The following is a 16,906-nucleotide window of genomic DNA, read 5'->3' as shown; positions in this document are numbered from 1 at the left end:
AACATAATGAGGATATACTCTGATTCACAGATGATGAATTCTTTAAAAATGTGTAAGGAAATATGAACATTGCATCTCTATTTTTGCATGTATGTAACTGTACACAATATTGTCAGAACCTTGTAGAAAACTTTCAAATGTTGTGAATTTCAGTGCTTTCATTTCATTGCATAAGATAAAATAATGCTTTAAAAATTGTTTTGTTTCAAAATATTATTAGTTAAAAGCATCTCAACATGGAGTCATGAGTTACTGTAGTTACCCATTTCAGAGCATGATACTGATTAATGTAAACTTTTCATCATCTTTAAGAGTTTTTCTAAAAAACATATGATACTCTTTAGTCCTCATGTAATAGAATAGGAAATGCAAAGAAATATTTAATTTCTTTTTTTTTTTTTAAACTATATTTGGACTTGTGCCTGATGTGTATTGTTAGCAAAGCTTTTGGAACCTTTTTGTGAACTGGAAAATATGTTAATACTATTCTGAAACTATGGTAACATTTCATAGGCATCAGAATTCTACCTTAAATTCTTATTCAGTACAATATCTCATTTTGTACAAATAAACACTTGAGCCTATGGTTTTTAAAAATCACAAAGGAGAAGTTAATAAATTTTTTAGCCAAACGAAAATGGTGAGATTCCAGAAAATCAAAAGGCAAAAATTACTTTATGGGACAGTTTCAAAAAAATAAAATGTTTAAATTTCAAATAGCATAAAATAGATTGGGAATTTATATGATAACAAATTATTATTAAAGATATATTTTTAATAAATTTATTAAATGGAAAACTGTTATTTTGATGTTTAGGTTCATCAGTTCAGTAACAAATCAACAGAAATGGCTTTAAGAGTGGCATCTCTTGATTACCTTGGAACTGTTGCTGCACGACTTAGGAAAGATGCTGTTACAAGCAAAATGGACCAAGGGTCTATAGAACGAATTTTAAAACAGGTATTGAGATGAAGGATTAAATGAGCTTTTATGGGATCATGCCAGGCACATGTACATTCATGCATGTATGCCCAAAATCCCAGCAAGATGGAGAAGAAAGGATTGCCCCATGACCATGCGCAGTTGGGGGAAGGGTTACTTTCTCTCTCTCTCTCTCTCTGGAGAGCATACATGCCCTCTGTCAATACATACATACATACATACATACATACATATATACATACATACATAAATATGGGAATATGTATTGTTCAATACATACATACATAAATACATTAGGGGAATGAATAATAGTTTTAATTGCTTTATCTTCTTACATCAGTGTTGTATTTTGGTTTTTAGATTGGGAGTAAGAGATATATGTCTAAAAGAGGGCTTTTCAAAGCTCCAAAGAGAAAGTTAAAGAACTTGAGGATGGATTACAGTCTAACAGGAACTTTCAAATGCTGTTTTTAAATTCTTGGTTTACATTCTTGTGAAGTACTGTATTATTTGAAGAGGGTTGAGGAGGGCATTTTGCCATTTTGTTATGATAACGTGTTTTTCATGTTGGGGAAAATGTTTTATTCCTTCATTTATTCTTTATTTTAAAATATGGATGAAGTAGGTGGTAATAAAACAAAGCTATTTCAAATTATCAGTGGGGAAATTATCTTTAATCGTACCATATACAACTCTTCCTTTCTTTCAAATCTTTGTTTTTATGTTCACAACTGCATCCATGTTAGTAGAAATGCTTCTAATTTTTTTTCCTTTTTTTGGAGAGGTTTTTGCTATAGGGCGCATGCGCTCACCAGAAAGAGAGAGAGACAGAGAGACAGAAAGTGAGAAATCACCCCCCAGGGGGGATGGCCATGCCGCAATCCCTTCTCCTCCATTCTCCTCTCTGGATCTTGGGCACACATGCACACGTGCCTGGCGTGAGTTTAAGCCACCAGGTCCGGGACTCAAACCGCAGTCGACTACATGGTAATCCAGTGATATAGCCATTACGATAACTGCTGGTCCCTAATTTTTTTTTTTTTTTTTACTATATTTTGTGTTTTGAAATGATTTCAACTGAACATAAAAGTTGTAAGAATAGTACATAGGCTAAGTACATAGGTGGCATGGAAATTAAGGGGCTGGATCTCACATGGCTGACTGAGCAGTTCAAGTCCTAGAACCAGCAACTTGAAAATCACACTGAGCACATGTTCTTGCCTACCCAGAATCCCTAGAGGAAGAGGGAATTATGGTATGGCTAACACCCCCTTGGGGAGAGGGGATGATTTCTCACTTTTCCTCCCTTTCTCTGGTGAGCAAATGAACCCTGTGGCAAAAAAAAAAAAAAAAAAAAAAACTTAAAAAAAAGAAAAAAGATTGGTACAAACAAGTTCCATGAACCCTTCACTCACATTTCTTAATTACTGACAATTTTCATTATCTTAACCCTTTTCTTTCAAAGTATACATGTTTGTGTGTCTATGTTTGCAGTTTTTTAAACCATTTGCATTTAATTTGCAGACATGATGCCTATTAATCCCCTAAATTCTATGATGCAATGGTTTCAAAGTGTGATTACCTGGACAAGCCAGGGTCACCTAGGAACTTATTAGAAATGTAAATTCTTAGGAATCTCAAGGATCTGCTGAATCAAAAATATGGGGGTAAAGGAACAGCAGGTGGCATAGTGGTTAAGGTGCTAGAATCCGACATGGCCTACCACAGTTTAAGTCCCAAATCCGGCAGCTTGTAACTCAAGCCAGAGAAGTATGTGTGCGTGCTCAAAATCCCAAGAGGAGAATGGAAGAGAGGAATTGCAAAATGGCCATACCCTCTGGGGGGGAGGGGATTTCTCGCCTTCAGTCTCTCTGTCTCTGTCTCTGCAGAAAGCACACATGCCCTATAGCAAAAATATGTGGGGTTGTGGCATTCAGTGGTATAACATGCTCTCTAGGTGATTCTAATGAAAGCTGAAATTTGAGAGCCACTGCTTAGTGTATGTTTTTGTAAATAAAAACTTGTTTAAATATCTGTGATATAACTATCGAAAGAAATTACCAGTAACAGTACTACTGTCTAATATACTCCTGTTCGTATTCTATATAATTGGCTATAGTCTGTTTCTGTCATTATTTTAAAATTCATAATGTCCTAGATTTGACCATGAGAGCTACTTTGAGCTGGCTTTTGTGTCCTTTTGATAAATTCCTATCACTTTTTTGAAGAATTTCTTTCTAGTACAAAAAGATATTTCAGGCACATCTTTTACTTTACCTGCCTCAGCCCTGGGACCAGCTATTTTTTAGGGGATCATGGCTCCTTTTATGTGAGTGGTAACATAGAAACCAAAATTTAGGTACTAGGTAACTTTCTGTATTTCTTATAGTGGACTTAATACCTTTTATTGCCATATATGGCTATGTAGATTGTCCATTCTACAACTCAAGTGGAACAATTGTTTGTAGGCATTTTTACAGCTCTCAACACATACTTGCAAATTGCTTTTCGAACTTTACAGTATACTAGTTTATAGTATTATAACCAATTTCAGAATGTCTCAGTTTCACCACATTCCTAGGACATGTATTATCCTAATCTTTGGTTTCTACTTAGATATATTTTAAATTATATACAGATAGAGCATCCCTAGTCCAAAAATCCAAAATCTAAAGTGTTCCAAATTCTAAAACTTTTTGAGATCTGTCACGACACTACAAGGAGGAAAATTGACCTGACCTCATATGGTGGGTTGCACTCAAACACTGCAGTACAAAAATACTAAATACAGTTATGTTCAGGCTGTGTGTAAAAAATCTAAAATGCTTCTGGTCTCAGACATTTTGGATAAGGAATCTTCTACCTGAATTTGGCATTTCACACGGTGAAGCTAGAACCATTAGAATATAAACTTTGGCTGTGATCATCAACTCACAGTTAATTTCTGGCTCTATAATTCTTGACAGAACCTAAAGATTCACTCTCTTTCTGGATACACTTGGGTAAACAGTTCATCTATTATATGTTTAATATTCTACATGAAATAAAGTACTAGTTTTAGTTATAAATTAAAGAAATCTATAATACATATTATTACATATAACAGCTTCTACTTATTAGATTAAAAGTTTGAATTGTCTGTTCTCTTCCCATATAGAAGTCCAGTGCTAGGGCCTTCCTACCTCTGAAAATTTAACACATTGATCTGATCATTTTTATGTAAGAGCTCTTACATAAAACGTTTTTACCTAAGAGTTCTTTAAAAGAAAAATGACATGTATTTTATACAAATAAAGACTGACTTAAACTATAAATACCTATTTTTTAGAAATAGTATTTTTCGGGAACCAGCAGTTAGCATAATGGCTATGTCACTGGACTCCCACATAGTCGACCGCGGTTCGCGTCCCGGACCCAGTGGCTTAAAACTCACACCGGGTGCGTGTGCGTGCGTGCCCAAGATCCCGAGAGGAGAATGGAGGAGAAGGGATTGTGGCATGGCCATCCCCCTGGGGGGTGATTTCTCGCTTTCTGCCTCTCTGTCTCTCTCTGTTTGTCTGGCGAGCACACGCACCCTATAGCAATAACCTCTCCAAAAAAAAAAAAGAAATAGTATTTTTCTGCATTTTCCTTAGTTCTATTTTTATATTCAATATTTATCAGTGTTTTGTTTTGTTTTGTTTTGTTTTTTTAATTTGCTAGATGACACATGCACTCACTGGAGAGGAATGGGGGTAGGAGGGAGTAAGACAGCACTTCCCTTGGGGTATGGTCACATTTCTCCTTTGGGATTTTGGGCATGCACACTCACCTATTCAACATCTTTCTCAGGCTGCCAGGACCAGGACTCTTAACTGCTCTTTCAGCCATGTGGGATCCACCTGCCTTAGCCACCACACCACCAGCTCACCCATTTGCCTCAGATATGTTTTTACAACTAGATGATTTATTAAAGCACACCTGTAATGTCCTTTTTTGTTCTTATTTGGTTTATTCTGTAGGTTTCAGGAGGAGAAGATGAAATTCAACAATTACAAAAGGCATTGCTTGATTACTTGGATGAAAACACTGAGACTGATCCTTCACTAGTGGTAGGATACTTTTCTCTTTTTTGGAGAATTTACATGTTTACTTAAATTGAATATAAAAGAAAATTGGGTTATGGCATGAAGGAGAAAAGTTGTTTGGAATAATGATTTTCAAGCAAAGGGATACTTGATCATCTAAACCAGGGATTCCCAAACCTTTGGGCCACAGACTGGTGTCAGCCCATGGCCTATTAGGAACCAGGATATACAGCAGGAGGTGAGCTGTGGGTAAGCACATGAAGCTTCATCTGTATTTATATCCACTCCCTATTGCTTACATTACCACCTGAGCTCTGCCTCCTGACAGGTCAGCAGTGGCATTAGATTCTCCTAGGAACATGAGCCCTATTGCAAACTGCACTTGCCAGGGTCTAGGTTGCACACTCTTTATGAGAATCTAATGCCTCACAGTCTGAGGTGGAGCTGAGACCATGATGCTAGTGCTACCGAGTGGCCACAAATACTACATTACAGTGAGTTGTATAATTATTTCTTTATATACTGCATTGTAATAAAAGAAATAAAATACACAGTAAACATAATGCACTTGAGGGCCAGCAGATGATGTGGAGGTTAAGGCACTGAGTCTCACATGGCCAACTCCATGATTCAAATCCCAGACCCAGCAGCTTGAAAATCATACCGAGCACATGTGTGTATGTTGCTACAATCCCAAGAGGAGAATGGAAGAGATGTGATTGTGGTGTGGCCATCCCCCCAGGGGGTGATTTCTCACTTTCCACCTCACTCTTGCTGTCTCTCTTACTCTCTTTCTGTCTCTCTGTCTCAGGTGAGTGCACACACCCTATAGCAAAACAAAAACAAAACTTTAATGCACTTGAACCATCCTGAAACCACCCTCCACCTCACCCACCTTCCCAGTGGAAAAATTGTGTTCCACCAAACTGGTCCCTGGTTCCAAAAAGGGTGGGGACTGTTAAAACAGAATAGTTATAGGTTGATTTCTCATATGAAATTCTGGTATAGATAATATGGTATACTTAAAATAGTGTGATGAGAGAGAGAATTCAAATAATTTTATAGCTTATGTTTGAGACTATCCTAAGATATTGGTAGTCACAGTGAGTATTGGCCAGGTGGTGCATGAAATGTTTTCTACTCATACCAAAATAATGTTAGGAAAATGGATCAAGATGATTGATAGGAAGCACCCCACACTCACCTCTGTAGGCAATATATAAAATAATATTTACTCAGATGGATTTCAACTAAAATTTCTAAGAACACTTTTGCATCTAGATAGATAAAAACTCAGAATTTCTAAGAAATCACAAGGAAAGATCTAAAGTTCCTAAAACATGGAAACTTGGGACAAACAGGATAGAAAAGGAACTAAAGCACTACGCTGGCTGAGATCAGCAGAAACCCCCTTTGCTGGGAAGGAGATAGGTCAGAGATCCCTACTAATCTCTGAGACCACCATAGATAGCATTCCCAGCTGCCTGGGAGTCTAGCCCAGCACATGGCCCTGAGCACAGTGAAGGAAAGTTCTCAAGATCTACAGGGCTGCATAACCCCAGGGAAAGATCTTGCCCTGGTTAATGCCAACCCCTAAGATCCAGGCAGGTACAAAGCAATGCTATTATGAGAACTGCTAAAGTGAAACATGCACCAAGGACCAACAACCTCCTAATCTTCTCATCCCTGAGACTCCACCAAAACCTCACCAGGAAAGTGTGGACTCCTGAAACAATTTCTCCAGCTACACTGAGTAATAGGGCCATGATCCTGGCACTCTGGAACATAAATGGACCAACACAGGAGGAGAACTGTTCCAAGAAATGAAACATGGTATTTCAGCACACATACAAACCTCCACCCCACCCTCCTGCCCACTGAGAAGAAAGACTGAGGAAACTAGACATTATGTCCTGACTGACTGCCAGGCCTACATGCACACTATCCACCCACCTCAGACTTGAAACTCTGGGAACAGTTCCCTGCCCCCATTTGTTTTCTTCAGCATAGCTACTGAGGATCTTCCTGAACTGTAAGTGTGAGAAGAGGTGAGAGGAAGGGTGCCTGATGGAAAAGAGCACCAGAGATCTCCCTTACTAGGTGAAGAGGAGCAAATAGCAAGGAGGTTAATCCAGAGCCCGCATTCACCTTGCACCTCAGGGCCCACCCAGTGCCCCTGCCCACCTGCTTGGGGTACGAAGTCCCACAGGCCCTCACCCACCTCACTATGCTGCAGAGGTCTACTCAGAGTCCTTGTAAGCATTGGGGCGGACAAATTCTCTGATGCACCATAAAAGGCAATATAAAAATCTAGCCATTCCCTGAATCCCAAGTCCTCAACCAGCATGCATATCTGTTGTGTCCAACCCATCTAAGACAGAGGTTATTGCTAACTTTTAGCCAGTGTCTCCTCTTGGCTACCTCAGCTGGAAGAGGATCCCCATCCCTGCATGGGGTCTTAGAACTTAGGCAGCTACCACACAAGGCAGAAGCAGTTGTTGGTACTAGGAAATTCATCCCCTTTATAAAAAGATATGAGTTCTTCACCAGATTCCTAAACCTCAACACAAGGACACAAGAAATATGAAAAATCAAATAAGTATTGCTCCTCCAAAAGAACATACAAATCTACTAACAATGGAGAAACACAAGATGTCACAGAAATGTTAGAAATGTATTTCAGAATATTGTCATAATAAAACTCAGTACCAGGGCCTGGTGCTGACCCCTGTGACTTCCCATCCATGCCAAGCCCACTCAGGTTGCTGCCTTATCTGGGGAAAAGATGACTTTTGTTCCTACTGTCAGCAAGAAGAAAAAGAAGACTTTTATATTGGACGAGGAAGGGAATACCCAGGCAGTGGAAGCCGAGCCCTCAAGAACAAGTGGAACCAGAGCTGACCGAAAGCGAAGATATGGAAGGTGATGAAGAAGACACTAAATTATCAGTCTGATGCTTCCGATGGTTTAGATAACTTGAATTTCATTCATCAAAAGAAAAAAAAAGAGAAAAACAAAAAAGATGTTTGATAATGATGAAGCTAAAGAAAATATAAAGGATCTTAAGATTGAAAGAGATGTTCAGGACCCACCTGAACCAGTAGATGACCTTGACACTATGCTTGACAAGAAAAAGAAGAATGTTCAATTCTCAGATAAGGATGAAATACTAGAGAAAGGTAATGCTTTAGAAGATGAAGACAGCAAAAAAGATGATGTTATCTAATTTAGTAACTAGACAGGCCCTGCTTGGGTAGGCTCAGAAAGAGATTGCATGTATGAGGAGCCACTAAATCGAGTGTTTAACCTGAAGGAAAACAATCTGGATATGGTTGCTGGTTGCTGGAGAGAAAAGGTAATTTGTCATGAAACCTCCACAAATTGTCCACAAGTGTAGGAACCAAGAAAACTTCTTTTGTCAACTTTACAGATAATCTGTAAACTATTACATCATCAGCCCAAACATCTCCTTGTGTTAATGTCTGTATTGAGTACAAGTTGTTCTACAGATGGTAATAACCAACTAGTAAACAAAGGAAGATTTCAACAGAAGTGGATAGAAGATGTCTTGAAAATATCTCAGTGACTGTTCACTTGTCTCACATGCTAATCACTGGACTTGTGTAGATTTCCTGCAGGATACTAGACTGTCCTTACAGTGCAAAATTTGTCATTCTCAGTGCTCTGTTGCCAATATCAAAACCAGCTTCCAGGTTATCATGGACAAGCAAGCACAGCTCCCTGCCAAAGCTAACTAATTTGCTAATCACCACGGATTTTGCAGTGTCTTGTGGAGATTTGGCTGGACGGGTTTATCATCAGAGTGGATATAATATTATTTTAAAAACAAGGTAGAGGGACCAGCAGTTAATGTAATGGCTATGTCACTGGACTCCCATGTAGTCGACCGCGGTTTGAGTCCCGGACCCAGTGGCTTAAACTCACGCCGGGCGCGTGTGCATGCGTGCCCAAGATCCCGAGAGGAGAATGGAGGAGAAGGGATTGTGGTGTGGCCATCCCCCCTGGGGGGTGATTTCTCGCTTTCTATGTCTTCTCTCTCTTTCTCTCTCTGTCTTTCTGGTGAGCGCAGGCGCCCTATAGCAAAAAAAAAAAAAAACAAGGTAGAAAAGCTGCCAAGTTCTTTGGGAAGTGGCTGGTTGTTTGTAATCCTTGCAAGATGCCAATGCTCAAACTGTTCATATACTCATTGCCTACTTTAACAACTGTCAGAGAAAAGTAATATGGGGTAAGGAGGTGATTTTTTTCAAAGCATTCATAGATCTCTATAAAATGCAAGAGAAAATTATTTTAACAGTGAAAAAAAATAATGGCTGGAAATGAGCACAAAATCACTTACCAAAAAATAGCACATCAACTCCAGCCTTTCAATGGAAACTTTATAGGTCAGGAGAGGTGGCATATTTAGAATTTTGAAAGAGAAGTAGTTCCAGTCAAGAATATTGTATCTGACAAAACTGTCCTTCAAAATGGAAGGAGAAATAAAATCATTCTCAGATAAACAAAATGAAGGAGTTTACCGGTACTAGAAGAACAGCTCTTTCAGAAATATTTAAGGGAGCGCTGCGTATGAAATAGAGGGATGATAAATATCAGCACGAAATGCATGAAGGTATAATACTTACCAGTAGAACAACTACACAAAGAATATAGAAAGATGGGAGCCAGCCAGTGGCGTGGTAGTTGGGGGTGTTGGACTTCACACATGGTTGACCGTGGTTCAAGTCCCAGACCTAGTAGCTTGCTTTCTCACTTTTCCTCTCACTCTCACTGTCTCAATCTCTCTCTTTCTCTCCCTCTGTTTCTCGCTCCCTCCCTCTCTCTCTCTCTCTCTCTCTCTGGTCAAATTAAAATATATAAAGTTAAATAAAATAATTATTTTTTAAAAAAAGCCCATAGAGAGATGACTAAATCCCTGCTGTTGTAAAAATTTCCTCATAGCAGAAATAAACAGTGGCAGAAAATCAATGTAGGTAAAGAAACATAGAGCAACCAGGAACCAGCCAACAAAATAGCAGGTATATTAATCTGTACATATCAGTGATATCATTGAATGTAAACAGATAGGACTCCCTTTTATCAAAAGCTAGAGACTGACTGAATGTATTAAAAAACAGAAGTCCTCTGGACAGGCAGATGCCGTAATGGTTACATCACTGGACTCCCATACAGTTGACCATGGTTCGAGTCCCAGACCCGGAGACTTTAAACTCACACCAGGTGCTTGTGCTCACGTGCCCAAAATCCCAAGAAGAGAATGAAGGAGAAGAGATTGTGGTGTCACCATCCACCCCAGGTGTCTCTCTGTCTCTATCTATTTATATGGCGAGCACACACCCTGTAACAAAAATCTCTCTTAAAAATTAAAAACAGGAGTCCTCTACTTGCTGCCTATAAGAAACATACCTCATCAGTAAATACACACACAAATTGAAAATTTAAGGTAAAAAAAAAGTCATTTCATGCTAATAGAATGACTTCCTCAAAAATCAGGAATGTTACTTTGACATCAGACAGAATACTTTAAGCTAAAATTGGTAAAAAGGAAAATGGTTACTATACAATATTATAGGGAGCAACTCACCAAGAAGATACGAGAATTATAAATATTTACATATTCAGCGTCATACCAGTCAAAGATAAAACAAAAACTGCTAGAACTAAAGGGAGAGAGAGACTCTAAGACATTAATTGTTGGGAAATTCAGTACTTCACTGTCACCTCTGGATAGGTCATCTAGATAAAAATTAATCAGTCCATAAACCAAATGTACCTGACATCCATAGAACATTTCACCCAATACAAATAGAATTTACCAGGTTTTTTTAGCACATTCTCTAAGATCAAACAAATGACATTACATAAAACAAGCCTCTACAAATACAAAAGAACAGAAATCATATCTGGCACCTTCTCTGACTACAATGGAATTAAACTTGAAATCAACAACAGAAAGAATGTTCAAAAATACACAAATAAGCAGAAATTAAACAGCATATTCTGAAACAATTTTAAAGCTAGTGAAAAATTAAAAATGAAATTCTAAAACTTCTTAAAACAAATGATTACAAAACTACAGCACTCCAAAATCTTTGGGTTACTTATAGGGAACTTGAAAGCAATTAGTGCCCACAAGAAAAAAAAAAAAACTAAAAGATGGCAAATAAACAACCTCATGATACATGTCAAGGAACTGGAAATATAATAGTAAATTAAGCCCAAAAGTAATATAGGAAATAATAAAGGTCAAAACAAAAGTAAATGAAATAGTGAACAAAAGAGCAATAGAAATACACAACAAATTGAAGAGCTGGTTTTTGAGAGGATAAAACCCCATCTTTCACCATTTACAAAAATTATCAAAATGGATTACAAACTTAAGAGTAAAGCCCCAAACTGTAAAACTACTTGTGCAAAAAACAGGAGAAGCACTGTAGGATATTGGAGCAGACAAAGATTTCTTAAATATGACCCCTAATGCTAGGGCATCAACACCGAGAATAGACAAATGGGATTATATCGAGCCAAAATGTTTCTGCAGAATAAAGGAAACAACAGATTAAAAAGTCCACAAATTGAAAGAAGATATTTCTCTTCAGGCTTTACAGCCAGGATATATAAGGAACTCAGATAACTTACCCACAAGAAAACTAATAACCCAATTTTAAAAATGAGTCATCTAAACAGACAACTGTCAGATACATTTGGCTAAAAAGCATATGAAAATATGATTAATATCACAGGACCAGCAGGTGGCATGGTGGTTATGGCGCTGGATCCCACATGACCAACTCTGAGGTTTGAGTCCTGGACCCATCTTGAAAAAATACTCAGTGCCTGTTTACCCAAAATCCCAAATGGATAATGAAGGAAAAGGGCTTGGTATTGGGGGGGGAGGGGGGCGGTGGGTATATCATCCTTCCAGGGGGTGATTTCTCAAATTACCTCTCTTTCTCTCTGGCAAATGCATGCACTCTATAACAACAACAAAAAAAAAAAATCTAAAAAAAAAAAAAAAACAAAGCTTATCATAAAGGAAATGTAAATCAGAACCATATGAAATACCAACCAACCCTAGTTAAGCTAGGGCAACAATAAAAAAAAAAGAAACAAAAAAAAGAACAACAAGTGCTGGTGAAGTTGCAGAGCAAAGGGCTCCCTTGCACAGTGCTGGTGGGAATATAAATCAGTACAGCCACTGTGGAAAATAGTATGGAGGTTCCTTGAAAATCTAAAAGTTTAACTCTCATATGACCTCATAATCTTGTTCTTGGGTATTTACAAAAGAACAGGTAAACCACTGTGTTGATGAGACATTTGTACATCCATGTTTATGGCAACTGCAATGTTGTTCACAATAAGATTGTTTACTATCAGCCTTATGCCCAATAAATGGATGAAGAAAATGTTTATACACATACACAATGAGATATACTACTCACCATAAAGAGCATCTGTATGCTATAATTTGACACATAGCAGACAAACCTGAAAGAAGTGATGGTAGGTCAAATAAGCCAGATTATGCTTAATATAGCCAGCGGTTCCCACTATATAGCTGATAGAAACTGGAGCACTCGATGACAAAAGATTAGAGTAGATATCAGTTCCACAAGGGTATGAGCAGGATAGTGTTCAGGAGAAAATGATTAACAGACACAAGAATGTACTTAAGAGGAAGAAGTTATGGAATGGTGTATCACAGCAGAGTAAACAATGTCATTGCCAGTTCAGTATCTACTTCAAAAAAAAGTCTAGTAGTTCTGTTATTGAAAGTAGACAGCACAATAGAATGAATAGAATGTGCATGCGAACTTAGATGAATACGCCTATATCCTTGATTTGATGATTAGATACTGTACGCATACTTTGAAAAGCCACATTATACCCTACAAAGATGAACAAAGAGTATATGTAAACTAGAAATCAATGAAGGGTGGCGGGAATAATAGAAACATTTCTGACCTATAGTAAGTTGTCATTAAAAACTACTAAGTTGTATAGAATAAAATTCAGTTGAACTTAAAAACACATTGGTATTTCTGCAACAAAATGTTTTTAAAAATAATGAATTATTGGGTTTTTATATTTATTTTAAAATATACCTCTTTATTTTATGTATATTACACAATATGTCCAAAATATTAGTATAATACTTGCATGTATAAAATGTATGAAACCAATATGCATATGTTGGTGACTTCTTAATTATTATTATTTTTTTAATGGTGGGGCATACAATTAAAAGAGTTGGAGACCACTAAACTATTTAGCCTAATATCTGTACTTCAGGTTTTCAGTCTTTATTCATAGGGACTGATTTACAGGTGTGCCTCAGTCTAAAACTATTCCAATGATAATTGGTCTATGTATTTCTTAAAAGAAAAATTTGAAAGCAAGTGGAATGGTCTGCCTTGAGAATTTTATCCCATTTGTTCTAAACTTTTCTATTTTATCATCTAATTTTATTGACTCTTGTGATATTATCCTTGGTTACTTTTCTGTCACTCCAGATAATCCAAATTACTTTTCTGTCATTCTGGATAGTCCAAATTTTCTAGCTTTCTTAAAATTCTTTTGTCTGATGAAAATTGTTTAAAAGTAAACCTTAGGAAAAAAAAAAAAAAGTAAACCTTAATATTTGTTTTCCTGATTATGAGCACTCTAACTTTTTTTTTAAAGATAAATTTTGCTGTAGGGGATGTGTGCTCACTGGAGACACAGAGAGACTGAAAGGGAGAAACCACCCCCCAGGAGGGATGGCCACACCACAGTCCTTTCTCCTTTCTCCTTTCTCTTTTCTCCTCTCAGGCACACGCACATGCACCAGTGTGAGTTTTAAGCTTCCAGTTCTGGAACTCAAACCTTAGTCAACCACTTGAGAGTCCAGCAACATAATCATTACTCCATCTACTGGACCCTCTAACATTATTGTTTTTTTTTAATAATTTGTTATAGGGCATGTACATTCACCAGGCAGAGAAAACATGAGAAAGTACCTCCCCATGGGGGTGGAGGGAAGGGCATGACCATGCCAAAATCCTTTCTCCTCTATTCTCCCCTTGAGATTTTGGGCACTCATGTACACACACACTACATGGTTTTCAAGCTGCTGGGTCCAGGACTAGAACCACATAGCCATGTGGGATCCATCTGCCTTAACCACGACATTACTTGGCTGGTTCAGAGTACTCTAACATTATTAATGACTTGGAAATTTTGTTACTAATTTCATAAAACTCAAGTTTATCTTATTTCTTTCCAGTTTTCTCGTAAATTCTATATAGCCCAGTGGTTCCGTGACACAACTCTGGAAACAGAAAAAGCAATGAAATCACAAAAAGATGAAGAATCGTCTGAAGGAACACATCATGCAAAGGAAATTGAGACAACTGGTCAAATTATGCATCGAGCTGAAAACCGGAAGAAGTTTCTTAGAAGCATTATCAAAACCACACCTTCTCAATTTAGCACATTAAAGTAAGATTCAGAGAGAAAATGTTTTATTTTTACATTTTACATTTTTGATACCTCTTTACCTAAGTTACAAAAGTAAATAAATTTCTAATGACTTGTTACAGGATGAACTCTGATACTGTGGACTATGATGATGCCTGCTTGATTGTTCGATACTTGGCCTCTATGAGGCCGTTTGCCCAGAGCTTTGATATTTATTTAACCCAGGTAAACTGATTTTTATTTAACCCAGGACCAGGATTTCTTACAGAATAATGATAATTTTTCTGACTCTGAATGTTTGTGGGGTATTATACAATGTCAGCATAGATATTTAAAAGATTAAGGAAGTTGCATTTGTGTCTGTAGTCCATATCTGTTAAAATGTCCTTGATCTGGGACTAGTAGATGGCATAACGATTACAGTGCTGGACTCCCATGTAATTGGCAGGGGTTTGAGTCCTGGACCCAGGGGCTTAAAACTCAGTCTGGGCCAAGATCCCGAGAGGAGAATGGAGGAGAAGGGATTGCGGCGTGACCATCCCCCCGGGGGGTGATTTCTCGCTTTCTGTCTCTATGTCTCTCTCTGTCTGTCTGGCGAGCGCACGCGCCCTACAGTGAAAATCTCTCCAAAAAAAAAAAAACTCAATCTGGGCACTTATGCATGCATGCCCCAAATCCTGAGACAAGATGGGATTGAGGCGTGGCCATTTCCCCTAGAGGGGGTGATTTCTCACTTTCTGTCTCTCTGGCAAGCACATGCACTCTAGAGCAAAAACAAAAAAAGGAAAAAAAAAAAGTCCTTGTTCTACAAAAACGCCTTTTATATATATGGATGTATGTACATACACATATATGTGCATACATATTTTTGAGTATATATACATATAGTGTGAGTAGATGAGTAACATAAATTATGCAATTACCAAGTTACGATTTAACTGATAATGTTTGATTAAAATTATACAAATCTAACTTCAAATTCAAGGTCTTAGTGTGACTACAGGTTTTTGTAAATCAAGCAGACAATAAAAGTAAGATTTAATTGAGAATGCGAGGATAAAATCAGGCTCCTAAGGAAATATTGTCTTACTTGCACATAGACTGATCTTTAGGTTAAAAGTGTTAGTTCAGTAAGGTTATAGGTTTTTACTCATTCATATATTAAAGGGAGGTAAATGATAGATTTTTTTTCTTTACATGTTCTCATGTTATATTTTGTGAAATTTTATGTGTTTTAAAGTTCATGAAAATGTCAATGTTTGCTTGGCAGATCTTACGAGTTCTTGGTGAAAATGCAATTGCCGTTCGAACAAAAGCCATGAAGTGTTTATCTGAGGTTGTTGCTGTAGACCCCAGTATTCTAGCAAGGGTAAAGAATGCAAAATTAATTCTTCTTACTTGGATGTTCTATTCTATTTAATATACTAGCTCTGTTTAGTGTACATTACATTTTCTTTATTTTTATTTAGCTCGATATGCAGCGAGGAGTTCATGGACGGTTGATGGATAACTCCACTAGTGTCCGAGAGGCAGCAGTAGAATTACTAGGTCGATTTGTCCTTTGTCGACCTCAGCTTGCTGAACAGTATTATGATATGCTGATTGAAAGAATATTGGTATGCTTGTTTTGTCATTTTTATAATGATGAATATAATTTTGTTCTGAAGTATTATGTCTTAACAGTGTTAAACTAGAAAATCAAATGTATCAAATAGAGTTGTCCTTTAATTTCTGTGGCAGATTTGTTCCAGAACCAGAAATACCAAGTCCTTTATGCCTTATAAATGGAGTAGTATGTATAGTTGACCTTTTGTATCCACAATGCAGAAGACACAGATAGAAAAGGCCAACTGTATATATTGCCCAAACTATTGCAACTTTCTAAAGAAAGATATGTTTTTAGCAGAAACACCACTCAATATTGTGGAACATGTCATTGGCCAAAGTTGGATTTTTTTTTTTTTTTTTAGTTACTATTCTCAAAAATGCCAGTTTACAATGAGCAAATGATAGAAACTACATGGGATAGTTAAATATTTTTTAGACAGTAATATGGAGTAATTTTATATATAGGTATGAGCGGGATTTTAAATGTTTGTGGAGGAGTAGAATTAAAATATAAGTTTATTTTGGTGCACAAAATTTTTGAAATCCATGCATAGTTTTTTCCTATCACATATTTTCCTTGAACTTTTTTTTGACAACTCCTTGTATGTGTAAATAAATAGGAAGAATAATTTCAGTGAAAGACAATTACAAAACATTGGTATGTGGCAATATTTTTGGATCATTTATATATTTTAAGGAGACCCTTTTTGACAGGGTCTTCAAAAAGTTCATATAAATTTGTATTATGAAAAAACTACATACGTATTTCAAAATTTTTTGTACCTTGATAAACTTTAACTACATCTGCCCA

General features: G+C 37.1%; 1 protein-coding gene and 1 pseudogene across 2 annotated transcripts in view; both read left to right on the top strand.

Moving 5' to 3' along the window:
- The window catches only part of NIPBL (NIPBL cohesin loading factor), a 135,977-nt gene that overhangs the window by 69,621 nt on the left and 49,450 nt on the right, over positions 1-16,906 (top strand). For both annotated transcript variants that reach the window (XM_006156317.3, XM_006156318.3), the window contains exons 23-28: positions 818-961; positions 4,945-5,034; positions 14,294-14,508; positions 14,610-14,712; positions 15,758-15,856; positions 15,957-16,103. In XM_006156317.3, the coding sequence (XP_006156379.1) occupies positions 818-961; positions 4,945-5,034; positions 14,294-14,508; positions 14,610-14,712; positions 15,758-15,856; positions 15,957-16,103 (798 nt within the window). The remainder of the gene's footprint in view (positions 1-817; positions 962-4,944; positions 5,035-14,293; positions 14,509-14,609; positions 14,713-15,757; positions 15,857-15,956; positions 16,104-16,906) is intronic.
- On the top strand, positions 7,745-8,869 carry LOC106735702 (eukaryotic translation initiation factor 2 subunit 2 pseudogene; annotated as a pseudogene).

The sequence above is a fragment of the Tupaia chinensis genome, unplaced genomic scaffold (assembly GCF_000334495.1).
Source record: "Tupaia chinensis unplaced genomic scaffold, TupChi_1.0 Scaffold000489_1, whole genome shotgun sequence".
Taxonomy (NCBI): Eukaryota; Metazoa; Chordata; class Mammalia; order Scandentia; family Tupaiidae; genus Tupaia; species Tupaia belangeri.
This window is presented reverse-complemented; position numbering and strand designations above follow the sequence as displayed.